The sequence below is a fragment of the Ursus arctos genome, unplaced genomic scaffold (genome assembly GCF_023065955.2).
Source record: "Ursus arctos isolate Adak ecotype North America unplaced genomic scaffold, UrsArc2.0 scaffold_7, whole genome shotgun sequence".
In the NCBI taxonomy this organism is placed as follows: Eukaryota; Metazoa; Chordata; class Mammalia; order Carnivora; family Ursidae; genus Ursus; species Ursus arctos.
Genome location: NW_026623089.1, coordinates 81,855,559 through 81,872,098, shown reverse-complemented (window position 1 = coordinate 81,872,098; position 16,540 = coordinate 81,855,559). Strand labels below are relative to the sequence as shown.

At 40.1% G+C, this 16,540-nt stretch overlaps 1 protein-coding gene across 2 annotated transcripts in view; it reads left to right on the top strand.

Moving 5' to 3' along the window:
• RYR2 (ryanodine receptor 2) overlaps positions 1 to 16,540 on the top strand; it is a 711,493-nt gene that overhangs the window by 380,399 nt on the left and 314,554 nt on the right. For both annotated transcript variants that reach the window (XM_057308486.1, XM_057308485.1), the window contains exon 17: positions 3,569 to 3,664. In XM_057308486.1, the coding sequence (XP_057164469.1) occupies positions 3,569 to 3,664 (96 nt within the window). The remainder of the gene's footprint in view (positions 1 to 3,568; positions 3,665 to 16,540) is intronic.

Here is a 16,540-nt window from a genome sequence, read left to right as displayed (position 1 = left end):
TTTTCATTTACTTTAGAAATTCACTTAACTGATGTCTTCTTAACCAACTTGCTGAATTTTAATGTTTCACACACTCTATTTATCTGTAAAGCATGCTGTCTACCTGCACTCAGATATACACACACACGGAGAAGGTTCAGGACGCATTCTTTCTAACGGAGCTTAATTTATTTTTCATTAGGAATATATATTTTGTCAGAGTCTGTTGAGATCATCACATTTTGTCTGTGACTTATTAACAAATTTCTTACTACATTTCTGTCTCATTGGAGAAACGAACCCCTACTTGAATTAATGTTGCTAATGTTTTACTGAATATTATTTGTAAATACCATCCTTTTGTAAGATTTTTGGATCGATATTTGTAAGTAAGAGTTCCCTCTAGTTTTCTCATGTGCATACTTTGTTAGGCATTGATGTCAAAGTTATACTGTCTTGGTAAAATAATTAGGGAGGTTTCCTTAGTTTCTTTACTTTGAAATAGTTTAGAAATAACTTATTTCTTGAGTATAGAGAAAAAGGTTTTGGTCTTTCACTACTCAATATTAATCATGATTTATTTTTCTATTTAGATTTTTCCCTTTAGATTTTTCTTCTTTGGATCAGTTTTGGTGAAAAGAAATGTATATCTATGCATAATTGGAAGCCATTCTTTTTCCTAGATGTTTAAAAATTCTAGTACAGAGATCTGTGTAGTGGCTGTGTTTATAATTCCTATTTATTCTTAATTTTGTCTTTTTCCTTCATGATTAGAGCAGTTGGTATTTAGCACATATTTAAAAAAAATCTTGACTCTATTGATCAGTCCTACCATTTTAATGTATTACATTGATCACTTTTTCTATCTCTAATGTTTTTCTTTTTTGCTATTTCTTTTTCCTATGTTACTTATATTTATTGATGTTATTTCTTAAATCTTGAAAGGATGTTTAGGTAACATTTTTCACCCGGTTGGTTAGCAGTGAAAGAAAGTGTTTTGAGTACAGTTTTGACCATCTACCACTGATTGTATTAGGTAACATTTCTGTATTTGCTATTTACTAGATAGTCTATAATTGTGGTATTGATTCCCTACTGACTCAACAATTATTAATGAGACAGTTTAAATTATTAAGTTCTTGGACTTTATGTGTGTTTTTAATTTTCTTACTAATTTCTAGTTTCATTACATTACTATCAGTGGGCTAGGCCAACATGGGCTATACCATTTCTGTTTGCAGTAAATTTAATGAAGTTTTCTTTTTGTGGCTTACTATATGATTTTCTTAAATGTTTCGTGGTTTATTGAAAGGATTCATTCTTACATTGTTCGTTTCTTCAAAAAGCACCTTATCTCTAATATCTGACCTCTAGAAAACATTTATTATCTTTAATTTTAAAACTCAGAGATTAAAGAGTGAGTTAAAGTTTAAACAAATGAGACTCTAAATATTCAAAAGCTTTACTGTATACTCTCCTTCAATGGCTGTTGTTGTAAGTCATGAACAGATATTCTTATGGATTAAAATTAGAAACCTCGTGGAGCACATAGGACTCCTTATCATTCTACACTTCATCCTTGACATTTGTCCCTGGCACCTGTCACTTGTTTGTGTGTGTGTGTAGCTGCTTGCTGGTTCTTGCTGGGGCTCTGGTTCCAGGGAGTCTAAGTAATCAAGTGCATCATTGTTTAATCTTCACACAAAATAAATAAGTCTTTAAGATTAATTGCACTCTGTTACAATAGGGACTCCTCTGTCTTGTTGTTACTAAGGAGATAATCAGGCAGTACCCTCAAACTTCAGTTCCTTCCGACTGCTTCCTAGCACTACCAGATTTTACATAGTGATTGTTTTCTCACGGCAACATCCTTTTCCCATTAAATATCCTATGTCAACACCTCACCAACCCTTTATAAACAGTTGTACTGTTTTGGAACAATCTCATGGGCAAGAATAGAATTTTTATAAAATATTTACCAGATTTGCTTTGGAAGAATTGCATGATTGTGAGACATTGAAAGTTTTAAATGGATTATGTAAATTGGGTTGAAGGAGATCATAAAGCTTGTATAAGAATTTCATGTAAGATGGCTTCTTTCATCAAGCACATGTCAGAAACACTCAGTGAAGCAAAGTTAGAACAGCTGACTTGACTACAGGAGTTCTGAGTCCTTTAAGTGCATTGTGAACTTTATAGGGAAGTAGAGATACAGGAGCAAAACAACATTTTCAAACTTACTAGCCATCTGCACTCCCACTCTTCTTTCCAGGTAGCAATTAATTATATCTCTCTGTGTGCCTGTTATAGTTACTAACTATATCTCCTAGTATTTTGTGCTACATTTTCAGGAAAACTCATGTGCTCTTAACTTCTTCATTATATACGTAAGAAAGTTGAGCTCCAGGGAAATTAAATAATTTAGTCTCACGGCTAATTAAAAGCAATGAGTATCAGAACCCAAGTGAGGAGACTCCCAGGACACTGGTTTTTCCATTATCCTTTATCATTTCCTCCCAATATGAAATGTTACTTTCTCAAAATATATTCCTTCTAATGAGCTATGTGGTTTTCCAGTCCCTATTAATAAATATCAATTCTTTTTAAAAAAAAGTCTCAGTACCACCTCACACCAGTCACAATGGCTGAAATTCACAAGTGACAGATGTTGACGAGACAGATGTTGACGAGAATGTGGAGAAAGGGAATCCCTCTTACACTGTTGGTGGGAATGCAAGTTGGTACAGTCACTTTGGAAAACAGTATGGAGGTTCCTCAAAACGGTGAAAATAGAGCTACCCTATGATCCAGCAATTGTGCTACTGGGTATTTACCCCAAAGATACAGACATAGTGAAAAGAAGGAGCACCTGTACCTCAGTGTTTATAGCAGCAATGTCCACAGTAGCCAAACTGTGGAAAGAGCCCAGATGTCCATTGACAGATGAAAAGATAACGAAGATGTGGTATGTGTACACACACACACACACACACACACACACACACACACACTATGAAATATTACTCAGCCATCAAAAAGAATGAAGTCTTGCCATTTGCTACAGTGTGGATGGAACCAGATGGTATTATGCTAAGTGAAATAAGTCAGGCAGAGAAAGACAATTATCAGATGGTTTCATATGTGGAATTTAAGAAACAAAGCAGAGGATCATAGGGGAAGAGAGGAAAAAATAAGATGACACCAGAGAGGGAGACAAACCACAAGAGACTCTTAATTGTAGGAAACAAACTGAGGGTTGCTGAGGAGAAAGGGGTGGGGGAAAGGGGTAACTGTGTGATGGGCATTAAGGAGGGCACGTGATGTAATGAGCACTGGGTGTTATATAAGACTGATGAGTCACTGAACTCTGCTTCTGAAACTAATAATACACTATGTTAATGGAATTTAAATTTTAAAAAATCTCAATTTTGTATATGTAGATGTGTCTATATATTTGTATATGTCTCAGATGTAAAGTCAAAGTATATTGTTCTTGTTCCAGCATTTAGGGTTTACTACCAGCTTACCTTGCATTTTAAACTGGAGAGTCACATAACTGTGATGTCTGTTTTTTTCTTTTTTTTTCCAGCGGCACTAATTAGAGGAAATCGTAAAAACTGTGCTCAGTTTTCTGGCTCCCTTGACTGGTTGATCAGCCGATTGGAAAGACTGGAAGCTTCTTCTGGTATGTTTTCTGGTTATCTCCTTGTCCTTACGCATTATTCCTGTTTTCTTCTATTTTACGTTCTTTAAGATATAAAAACAAATTCTGAGCATCAGTGCCATTTAAATGTTTTCCTTTTAATAGTTTAAAATTTTTACTTATTGTTAAAATCATTGGTATTTTATTATTTCTGAAAAGCAATTTTACAGTTCATTTACATTAAAAAAAAATGAAGTCCCTGAATGTAGTCAGAATTCCCATTCTTTTTCAAATCAGTTACTCCACGTGTATTATATAAACAAAAAAACTGGTTTGAAACTTCTACTTTTAACTTGTGTTCAAAAGATTACTTGGATAATAGCCTAAAATCTGATTTTTTCCAAATCCTACAGCACAATATTTTAAAGTGATTGAATGGATATTAATATTAGTAGTCTTTGTCATAGCAAAATAGTTACAGGCAATGAACCTGATCTCTCTCTCTCTCACAAGTATGTTATTCTTTTTTGTTGTTGTTGTTCTTAAAATCTTTTTTTAAATATTTTTTATTATATTATGTTAGTCACCATACAGTACATCCCTGGTTTTTGATGTAAAGTTCGATGATTCATTAGTTGCGTACAACACCCAGTGCGCCATGCAATACATGCCCTCCTTACAAGTATGTTATTCTTATTTGGGTGTTGTGGAAACTTAAAATTGATAACCAGGCCTGCCTGAGCTTGTCTAGCAACATAGATTGTATCAGCGACACCCCAAACCAAAATGGATTGCTCCTCCCTCTTTGCACAGCATCTCATTAGTTGCCATTCTATATCACTAATGCCCCTTTATGTTACGTACTTTTCCTCCAATGAGCTCCTTGAGGCTGGGGACATCATTTCATTCATCTTTGGGTCGGTGCTTCACAGTATTTATTGAATGGTTGAATAAATGAACGTATGAATGAATGTTTGAATTCACTTAAGAAAATGCTTATCAATAGAGACATAATTTCATGACTTTTGCATAAGAAAGACTCACTCAAGGATAGGTTTGTTGGAATTGAATGAATAGAAGAACGGATGGTTGTAGTCAAAGAGGGAAATTTTAAGTCACAGAGTGAAATTTTAGTGTTTAAGATATAGGAGGAGGGGAAATTTGAGTCACACACTGAGTTTTAAGGCATTGCTGGATTGTTGGGTTGCAGATATAAGGAAGGAGATTGTTGAACTAAAAAAAGGCAGAAGAATCATAAGATGAGGGTTTTCAGGGTATTGCAACATGAACGGGATGACTGTGAACCAATACAGAATATCTGGAATAAGGAGAAAAGTGAATAAATGCTAGGAGGAAGGGGTCAAGTTAGTGGCAACAAAATGATGGCAAGATTGCAAAAATGGATACATTATTGGGTCAAAGTATCCAGAACTGTTGGCAATCTCTAGTAGATACAAAAAAGTATGCTGATCCCCTTTTCTGGGCACAGGGAATCTCCAGACAGGGGGACCGAGCTACCTTCAGGACAGTGTTAATGTTAGATGAATCAGAGGCTTCGCTTAACACACACACACACACACACACACACACACACACACACACAGAGTGCTCACAGCAGAAGAGAGAGAGGGAAGGAAAGAACAGAGTGGAGCACCCTTTAAACTCAGCCAAGTAGAATCCAGTGTCTAGTGTCTTCAGTTGAGTTGGTTATAGGCACAGTTCCACTGGATACAAATTGCTCTTTGCTATGATCTTTGTCCAATGCAGCTGTTGGTCACGGGCACTTCTATGTCAGGTAGACGTCCCGTGCGCTCAGAAAGCACAGGGAACGTCAGGAGTATGAAGGACCTTTGGAGAACACTGAACCTGACATGGCACTTTAGAGGAAAGGAAATCGAGGCACAGTGCATTCAAATGACTGATTGGAGAATTAATTGTTGTAACAAAGATGAAACCCCAACTCATAATCTTACCTCAGGCTTGAAGTATGTTCGCTGTACCGTATAGCCTCCTACTTTGTACGTATCTGAAATGTTTTTCACTAAGCAGATTTTCTCTACTGCGGTTAAGTTCATGCTTTCAATGAACTGCTTTTCTTTCCTAAAGGAAGTAGAATACTGCGGAGTTTTTAGAGACAGTAACAGTAATGATATGCATAAGACATATACACACATGCATAACTTTATTTCAGTCGTACATTATTGTTTGCTGAGTGCTCACATATGCATCATCTTTCTCTCTCTCTGAGACTCCTGAACATGCTCTCCTCAGCTCGTCCACTTCCAGCTGCGTTGCTGGTCTCTGTGTCTGTGTATGAGCCACAGAGCAGAGCGAGGGGCCCTATGAGCTTTAGATTTCCTTCAGTTAACAGGCTTTTGCACAGCAAAGAAAACAGTTGACAAAGCCAGAAGACAACCTACAGAACGGGAGAAGATATTTGCAAATGTCTAATCAGATAAAGGGCTAATATCCAAAATATATAAAGAACTAATCAAACTCAACACCCAAAGAACAAATAATCCAGTCAAGAAATGGGCAGAAGACATGAACAGACACACTTCTCCAAAGAAGACATCCTAATGGCCATCAGGCACATGAAAAAAATGCTCTCAATACCACTTGTCATCAGGGAAATACAAATCAAAACCACAATGAGATACCACCTTACACCAGTCAGAATGGCTAAAATTCACAAGACAGGGAACAACAAATGTGGGTCAGGATGTGGAGAAAGGGGATCTCTCTTACACTGTTGGTGGGAATGCAAGCTAGTACAGCCACTTTGGAAAACAGTATGGAGGTTCCTCAAAAAGTTAAAAATAGAGCTACCCTATGACCCAGTAATTGCACTACTAGGGATTTACCCCAAAGATACAGATGTAGTGATGCAAACGGACACCTGCACCCTTAATGTTTACAGCCAAACCCAATGCCCACAACAGCCAGACTATGGAAGCAGCCCAAATGTCCATCGACAGATGAATGGATAAAGAAGATGTGGTGTATATATATATATGTGTGTGTGTGTGTGTGTGTGTGTGTGTGTGTGTGTGTATGTAAAATGGAATATTACTCAGCCATCCAAAGGAATGAAATTTTGCCATTTGCAACGACGTGGATGAAACTAGAGGGTATCATGCTAAGTGAAATTATAGAAAGAAAATTATTATATGATTTCACTCATATATGGAATTTAAGAAACAAAACAGAGGATCATAGGGGAAGGGAGGGAAAAATAAAACAAGACGTAATCAGAGAGGGAGACAAACCATAAGAGACTCTTAACTCTAGGAAATAAACTGAGGGTTGCTGGAGGGGATGTGGGAGGTGGGGGGATAGGGTAACTGGGTGATGGGCATTAAGGAGGACACATGATGTAATGAGCACTGGGTGTTATATAAGACTGATGAATCATTGACCTCTACCTCTGAAACCAATAATACATATGTATTTATTAATTGAATTTAAATTTTAAAAAAAGATTTCCTTCAGAAAAGGTCAGTGGACAAAAATCAGAATAAATTGGTGCATACTTAGTGATCTGATGAAGACCTGCAAAGGGTCAGCAGAAGGGTGTGATAATGAAGAAGCTTAGGTTCATTTGGTGCCCGCAGTCGACCTTAGGAAAGGTTTAAAGGTTTATTTGGGAAGTGAGTCCACATGAGACATGGTGGAGACAGAGTGCAAGGGGGTGTGTTGATGAGCAAGTTACCCCCCTGGGTCACTGGAGCTTTTCTCTTGGGGAATTCTGGGAAAATCTGTAGGACATGTGCCTTTCAGTTCTTCCACCTGGGGTGGGGGAGGGAGACATTTAGGGTGTTTACCGCCCACTTTTCTCTGTCACTGAATGGTGCTGCTCCCAGAGAGCATGAGTTCTGTGGCTTTTCCAGCTGCCACTGTGCTCAGAGCAAATCTTGAAGAAGAGAACTGCCGAAGCCGGCCGCTGACAGTTCATTGAACACAGAGGATGGGAATTTGAGCAGGGCCCTGACGGTATCTTGTACCCAGCCAACTACTGTTTATCTTATTATATAATCGTGGGGGCTCAGAAGGAGGAGTGAGCATTTTTTTTATGCATGTTCTGATTCATTGAAAATTGACTAGTATTGCAAGTGCACAAGGCATAGTATCTGATCAGTCTGTAAAAACAGCCACTGTGAATTTCTTGGGAAGAAAAAAGATCAGTTAGACCTTTCCCCACGCTTCCTGTGTGACTGTGTCTCTAGGCCAAATTTAATTGAAAAGACGGGATGTGTATGAGCAAGTCCAGGGGATTGAACTGATATGTTTCCCAAGGCTGGGTCTCCACACTGAGGATGCTCTCACACTTGAAATGCTCTTTGGGCATCTCAAGGGACAGCTGACGAAGCATAGTCCACAGGTCAGGAGGCTGCACACCTTCTCTGGGTCTTACTTTTGTACAGTCTGTTCTGCAGATAGTTTTGCAGTGGTGAGAGTGGCTTTCCTGGGGATTCCTGCCAACCTCTCCCCACTCCTAGTCAGTGCCATGAAGGAAGTTCCCTCTGGGTTCAAGCAGAAGAAGGAATTTTGGGGGGATCGAACTGCCTGAGCGTGTGCTCACACACCATACAGCATGTGGTACCTGGAAATACGATAGTTTAAAGCTTCCAGAGATGTCACAAGTAATTCTAGCAGAGCATAAGCTCCTCATTTTTCAAAAGGGAAAAATGTTACTTGTGAATAATCTGACCCAGAATGTTGTGTGTCAGGAGCCTCTTCCTTAATACATACGTAGGTAAAGAGGCGCTTGGGTGGCTCAGTTGGTTGAGTGTCTGCCTTCGGCTCAGGTCATGGTCCCAGGGTCCTGGGATCAAGCCCCACATAGGGCTCCTTGCTCTGTGGGGAGCCTGCTTCTCTCTCTCTCTCTCTCCCTGCCACTCCCCCTGGTTGTGCTCTCTCTCACTGTCTCTCTCTGTCAAATACATAAATAAAATCTTTAATTTAAAAAAAAAAACTATAAAAAATATGTACTTAGGTCTGAACAATTGAGTTAGAAAAAGCAGGAGCCCACAGAATATTGTATGAGACCCACCGTTGGTGATGCAGAAATCCTAGCTAACCTTTCGGAATGGTATCCGCAGTTTAAACAACACATAATGAGGCCACAGAAATGGACAATTTTCCAGGAGGTAACTTTGAAGAAGGCAACTTCAGCCCTTGGTTGATTCAAATCTTTTTCTTTTAAGATTTTATTTATTTATTACAGAGCACGTGAGGGGGAGGGGCAGAGGGGGAGGGAGAAGCAGGCTCCCCATGGAGCATGGAGGCACTGGGCTCAATCCCGGAACCCCGGGATCATGACCTGAGCTGAAGGCAGACGGTTAACCGAGTGAGCCACCCAGGTGCCCCGATTCAAATCGTTCGATTGTGCGGAAAGTCAGCTCTGGTTATAGCCAGGAGACTGTGCACTTGACCCTTATGAGAAACATAAAATGAGAATCATGATGATGTTGCAGACTTTGTAAAGAAAACCTTTTGTGATAGCTGTTGGGGTCAATACCTGCTTGACCCTACCATCCCACCATGATGTAATCACCCATCTGCCTGTGTTGCTTCATTTAGAACACATTACAATGACTGGTGTTTTTAATAATGACCTGGGTCATCATGATAGTAAATTACATTTGATGCTGATGGATCACTTATGACAGGGAAACATAGTGTACATTTTTCAAGGATATTCGCTCAATGTTTGAAATAATGTATTAGCAATTAAAGGTTACTAATTTAATAGCCAGCTAAGTCCCTTGTCAAAAATGACTCTTTTTTGAACGATGCTGGAAGAGTCCTCATACAGCTGTACTCCTTCCTTTCTCAGCGAAGCATTAAGTTATAGCTGGAAAGAACAAGAGAACAGAGAATGGGGAATCTAGATTCGGAGGGCTTTTTAAAAAATATATTTTACCAGCAATGTGAAACATGAAAAAAAAAAAAGTCCCTCCAGGTAAGTCCAAGTGAAACAGAACGTTCTTTTCTGAATGAAAAAAGTGATCAGTGTTGCCTTGTTATCTGGAGTCTCTGTGCTTTTTAGAATGCTCTTCTAAAAGCCTGTGTGTGGTAGATAGATGGCAAATTGTGTTTTTAGAAATGGTTCTTCTTTTTTTTGATAATAATTTTTTATTATGTTATGTTAGTCACCATACAGTACATTCCTAGTTTTTGATGTAATGTTCCATGATTCATTACTTGTGTATAACACCCAGTTATCCATGCAATACGTACCCTCCTTATATACCCAACACCAGCCTATCCCAATCCCCCACCCCCCACCCCTGTGAAACCCTCAGTTTGTTTCCCAGAGTTCACAGTCTCTCATGGTTCATTCCCTCTTCTGTTTACCCCCCTTCATTCTTCCCTTCCTTTTCTTACCGATCTTCCTGCTATTTCTTATGTTCCATAAATGAGTGAAACCATATGATAATTGTCTTTCTCTGCTTGACTTATTTCACTTAGCATAATCTCCTCCAGTCCCATCCATGTTGCTGCAAATGTTGGGTAATCGTTCTTTCTGATGGTTGAGTAATATTCCATTGTATATGGACCACATCTTCTTAATCCACTCATCTGTTGAAGGGCATCTCGGCTCCTTCCACAATTTAGCTATTGTGAACAGTGCTGCCATGAACATTGGGGTGCATATGGCCCTTCTCTTCACTATGTCTGTATCTTTGGGGTAAACACCCAGTAGTGCAATTGCTGGATCATAGGGTAGCTCAATTTTTAACTTTTTAAGGGACCTCCACTCTGTTTTCTAAAGTGGGGGTACCAACTTGCATTCCCACCAACAGTGTAAGAGGGATCCCCTTTCTCCACAACCTCTCCAACATTTGTTGTTTCTTGCCTTGTCAATTTTTGCCATTCTAACTGGCGTAAGGTGGTATCTCAATGTGGTTTTGATTTGAATTTCCCTGATGGCTAATGATTTTGAACATTTTTTCATGTGTCAGTTAGGCATTTGTATGTCTTCATTGGAGAAGTGTCTGTTCGTATCTTCTGCCCATTTTTTGATTTGATTATTTGTTTCCTGTGTATTGAGTTTGAGAAGTTCCTTGTAGATCTTGGATCCAGTCTTTTATCTGTAGCGTCATTTGCAAATATCTTCTCCCATTCCGTGGGCTGCCTCTTAGTTTTTTTGACTGTTTCCTTGGCTGTGCAGAAGCTTTTGATCTTGATGAAGTCCCACAAGTTCATTTTATCTTTTGTTTCTCTTGCCTTTGGAGACGTGTCATGACAAAAGTTGCTGTGGCCAATGTCAAAGAGGTTGCAGCCTATGTTCTCCTCTAGGATTTTGATGGAATCCTGTCTCACATCGAGGCCTTTCATCCATTTGGAGTTTATCTTTGTGTATGGTGTGAGAAAGTGGTCAAGTTTCATTCTTTTGCATATAACTGTCCAGTTTTCCCAGCACCATTTATTGAAGAGACCATCTTTTTTCCACTGGATGTTTTTTCCTGCTTTGTCAAAGATTAGTTGCCCAAAGAGCTGAGGGTCCATTTCTGGGTTCTCTATTCTGTTCCATTGGTCTATGTGTCTGTTTTTGTGCCAGTACCATGCTGTCTTGGTGATCATAGCTTTGTAGTATAGCTTGAAATCCGGCATTGTGATGCCCCCAGCTTTGTTTTTCCTTTTCAACAATTCCTTGGCGATTCGGGGCCTTTTCTGGTTCCACACAAATTTAAGGGCTGTTTCTTCCAGTTCTTTGAAAAATGTCATTGATATTTTGATCAGGATGGCTTTGAAAGTACAGATTGGTCTGGGTAGCATAGACATTTTAACTATGTTAATTCTTCCGATCCATGAGCATGGAATATTTTTCCATCTTTTTGTGTCTTCTTCAATGTCTTTCAAGAGTGATTTGTAGTTCCTAGAATATAGATCCTTTACATCTCTGGTTCAGTTAATTCTGAGATAACGTATGATTTTTGGTGCTATTGTAAATGGAATGGATTCCCTAATTTCTCTTTCTTCAGTCTCATTGTTTGTATATAGAAATGCAACTGATTTCTGAGCATTGATTTTGTATCCCGCCACACTCCCTCCTAGAAATGGTTCTTCTGAGATGAAAAAAATCTTCAACTGTCTCACATTTGAGAAGAAAACTATCCTGTTCTGAGATGCGGTTGGTTGGTTTTATAATCATTTCCCACAGTTATTTGTTAACTGTAGGACTCACCTCTGGCCCAGGGTGTTAGAGTTTGAAGGAGCCCGGAAGTGACGGGGTGAAGGGCGTCCCAGGGTTTCATAGACAGGTGGAGTCTGGTGGCCTTGTTCCCGGGTGGTGAGGATTTGCAAGGCCTTGGTTCCTTTCATGTGTTTTGATATGAAAGAGGAAGTTGATGATATTCACAACAAGTGTTTAATTCTTGCATCTGTCTGTCATCTTTGTTTTATGTTCTTGTTCTGCTTGACATTTCTGCCTCAGTGGTCAGTGAACTTGTGTGTTCCTGGGGGTGCCCATTTCTCAGATAGGTCTGATGGCAGGAGGGCCAACGCCAGGCTCAGTCTTTGTCAACCAGTCTGTTTAAGCAGCGAGGAGAAAGTGAGCCCCAGGGTGAGAGTTGGCAGGTGCCCTCGTGCTGCTCACTCCATTTTTGCCAACATGGCCGGGATGCTGGTCAGGGCTTTCTACCTCAGAGGCATAACTGAACAGAGATGGTTTTAATTAACTAGGCTTTAATTAGCCAGCCTCCTGAGGATTTGGATGAGGAAAGGATAAAAGATTGAAAGCCCAAGATCATTTGGCCCCTTTTTAGTCACTTCCTGGCCTGAAGTGGGGTCTACTGCTCTCCTGACATTACTCCATACTGGCCCCAATGGCCACCAAAGGGCACATGATTGTCCTAAGGCAATGGGGAGAGGAGTTTACACGTGAAGCCTGCCCCCACCTGTCCTGTGGACATGCTCTGCCTCCAGGCTGCAGCCACCCACCTCTAACCTCCTACCAATTCAGGAGAGCCTTTGTCCCTGGGGGTATTCTTGGACAGTTCCTGGAATCCAGGTTTCCATCCTGCTTCCTTTCATTCCCCAGGGTCGGTTTGGAGGTTGGAGCATTGGACCCTTTTGCTGACTTTATTTCTCCCCACACACAGCCAGTTAGGGAGGTGTCCTACAAACGCCTGGTTAGCTGGAAGAAGAGAAGAGGAAGCTTTGTCTCCCAGAAACTATGTTATCTTGGAAGCGCTCGCTTGACGAAAGCTTATTAAAAACAAAATCACAGACAGTGATTGCTGCCATCGACTCAGACGGTTTCTTGTCCTCTTGGGTGCTGTGGACAGAGCGGAGGCTTGAGCTCTAATGAGCGGCTATGGATGGATGGCTGTTTAATGCCAGTGTCTGGTCTGACTGGTTTTAGCTCATACCGTGCTGGGTATTAAATACTTTCAGCATCGTCTTTGGTGAAATAATTGTGCTGTGTCACTCGCTTTCAGTCATGCTTAAAGTTAAGTGTCTGTGACCTCCCTTGGGTGCATTATCCTGGCTTAAGGACTTTGTCTTGAACTGAGTTCATTAAAATTTCTTTGCAATGTGTATCACTTATCCCAGTTTTCTCAAGCCAACTTGCTTCTTGATTGAATTGAGCCTTTTAAGTACCGAGGCTTTTAAAGTGGGTTCTATTTACTTGGACCCAGTAGTCAAAAGAAGGAAGTCGATCACTACCCAAGGCAGATGTACACTCTTCACGTGCCTTCCCTCAGGGTTGATGTGATACAGGAAATGTAATCTTGATGGACATTAGCTTGGCTGCCTGGGTGCCCACTGGATGTGGCCACACTGGAGAAAGGTGGGTAGTGTTAGATCTCAGGGTATAGACGAGGCAGTAGGAAATGATGTCTCAGTTGAGGACAGTGGGCCCTTCTCCTGTTCCCGGTCTCCCAATTGGGTTTCCTACCATTTCATCATCAAAAACAGGGTGGAGCTCTGCCAAGACTGCCTCATCAGAAATGGCAGCTCGGTTTTTAATCATCTCTTGTTTCTGCCTACTTTTACACTGTGTTAGGAGAAGCAGAGCTTAAGATTAATTACCAGTCTGGATTCTGAGTTGGACTGGTTAAGTTCCAGTTCCAGCATCATCCTTGATAGCTGCATGATCTTAACCCTTTTGTATCTCATATTATACATATATTTGTAAAATGGGGATTGTAATAATACCTGTCTCAGAAGGATTGTTAGTCAACACTATGGATGTGTTCATTATGTTAAATGAACCAAAATATTACAATAAGTGTTTCACACCTTTTTCATTTGTCATTAGCAGTTGTTTTAACTACAAGATCACTTTTATTTTCTTAAGAGAGCAGTGTATAAATAAACTAGACAGGTGTTCTATCTTCTACAATAAAGATAGTGAAGACCACTGAGCGCTCAGGTGAAAAGTGTGCCTTCAGCACAGGGTGGGGGTGGGGTGGGGGACAATTAGATATTGGGTGCCAGATCTGTGCATGAATGTGGAGGTGCAGACTTGTACTCTATGCACAGTACAAAGACCATTAGCCAAAAACTTATAAAACAAACAAACAAACAAACAAACTTGGGGGTGCCTGGGTGGCTTCCAGGTTAAGCATTTGACCGGCTCAGGTCATGATTTCAGGGTCTTGGGATCAAGCCCCACGTCAGGCTCCCTGCTCAGCAGGGAGTCTGCTTCTCCATCTCCCTCTGCCCCTCTGCCAGTTCGTGCTCTCTCTCTCTCAAATAAATAAATATTTTAAAAAAATAATAAAATTAGGTCAGTTTTTAAAAACATTTTAATTGTACTTTGCTCTGTACATAATGTTTCATCTCAGGACCACATACCCTTCTGCATGTAATACGCTCTCTAAAATTTGTGAGTTTCGGAACACCTGGATGGCTCAGCAGAGCACGCAACTCTTGATCTTGGGGTTATGGGTTTGAGCCCCACATTGGGTGTAAAGATTACTTAAAAAAAATCTTTAAAAATTTTGTGTTTTGTTAAATGATGTGTTGTACAACGTTTCCCCTTTCCTTATTCCACACTTGCCAAGTATTCAGAAATAGTTATTTTATGCACTTTCATTTTTTTTCTTTTGTGCTTATTGGAAATGAGACCCCTGGGCTGTCTTCATACTGCAGGAGAACTCCCCCTGCCTGATTTTATTGTCGACACAGTTGACACACATCACTGTGTAAGTTTAAAGTGTACAGCGAAATGGTTTGGCTTGCATAGATTGTGAAATTATTACTCTAACAGGTTTAGTTTGCATCCATCATCTCATATACATACATTTTTTTAAAGAAAGTAAAAGAAAAAACAGGAACACCTGGGTGGCTCAGTCCGTTAAGCATCTGACTCTTGGTTTCACTCAGGTTGTGATCTCAGAGTCGGGGGATTGAGCCCTGCATCGGGGTCTGCACTCAGCATGGAGTCTGCTTCTCCCTCTCCTACTGCTTCTCCCCCTGCTTGTATGTGCGCACATGCTCTCTCTCTCTGTCTCTCAAATAAATAAGTAAAATCTTAAAAAAAAAAAAAGGTAAAAGAAAAAACAAAAAAGAACTTTCCTTGTGATGAAAACTCTTAGGGTTTATCCTCTTACCAACTTTCCTGTGTATCATAGAGCAGTCTTAGTGACCCTCATCATCTTGGACGTTACAGCCCTAGTACTTAGTGATTTTTTCCTCTGCCACGACTCCCTGCCTCTGGAGACCACACATCTGATCTCTTTTTCTCTAAGGGTTTTGGAGTTTTTTGTTGTTTTTGCTTTTGGGTTTTTTTTTTTTTTTTGGCGTTTTTGATTCATATCTTGTCTATCCCAGCTATTTTTAGTAAATAATGCTGCTATGAACATGGAGATGCAGGTATCTTTTACAAGTTAGTGTTTTTGTTTTCTAAGGGTTTATTTATTAGAGAGAGAGTTGGGGGGGCAGAGGGAGAGGGAGAGGGAGAGAATCTCAAGTAGGCTCCATGCTGAATGCCGAGCCTGATGTGGGGCTCAATCCCATGACCCTGAGATCACAACCTGAGGTGAAATCAAGAGCTGGCCGCTGAACCAACTGAGCCACCCAGGTGCCCCAGTGTTTTTGTTTTCTTTGGGTATATTCCTGGAACTGGAATTGCTGGATCATATGGTAGTTCCGTTTTTAATTTGGGGGGATCCTCTATATTGTTTTCCACTGTGGCTGCACCAGTTTTCATTCCCACCAGCAGGGCTCCAGGGTTCCCTTTTCTTCAATCCACACCATCATCTGTTTCCTCGTCTTTTTGATGATGGCCATTCTGATGGGTGTGCAATGATGTCTCATTGTGGTTTTGATTTACTTCTCCCTGATGACTAGTAATGTTGACCATCTTTTCATTTATCTTTTGGCCATTCGTATAGCTTCTATGGTAAAATGTCTACTTGGGTCTTTTGCCTATTTTAATTGGATTATTTTTTTTCTGATGAGTTCTTTATATATTTTGGATATTAGCCCTTTATCAGATATTTGGTTTGCACTTTCCCCCCTCCCATTCTGCAGGTTGTCTTTTTACTTTATTGATGGTTTCTTTTGTTGTGCAGAAGCTTTTTAGTTTGATGTGGTCCACTTAATTTTTTTTTAAGATTTTATTTATTCACAAGAAGGAGAGACAAAGACAGAGAGAGAGAGAGAGAGAGAGAATGTGCACACAAGCAGTGGGGAGGGGAGGAGGAAGAGGGAGAAGCAGGCTCCCCAGCGAGCAAGGAGCCTGATGCGGGGCTTAATCTGAGGACCCAGGGATCATGACCTGAGCTGAAGGCAGACACTTCACCGATTGAGCCACCCAGGTGCCCCTGATGTGGTCCCACTTATTTTTTTATTTTGTTGCTTGTGCTTTAGGTGTCCTATCTGAAAGATCATTGCCAATTCCTATATCAAGGAGGTTTTTTTCTAGAAATTTCATGTTATCAGGGCTATATATTTATA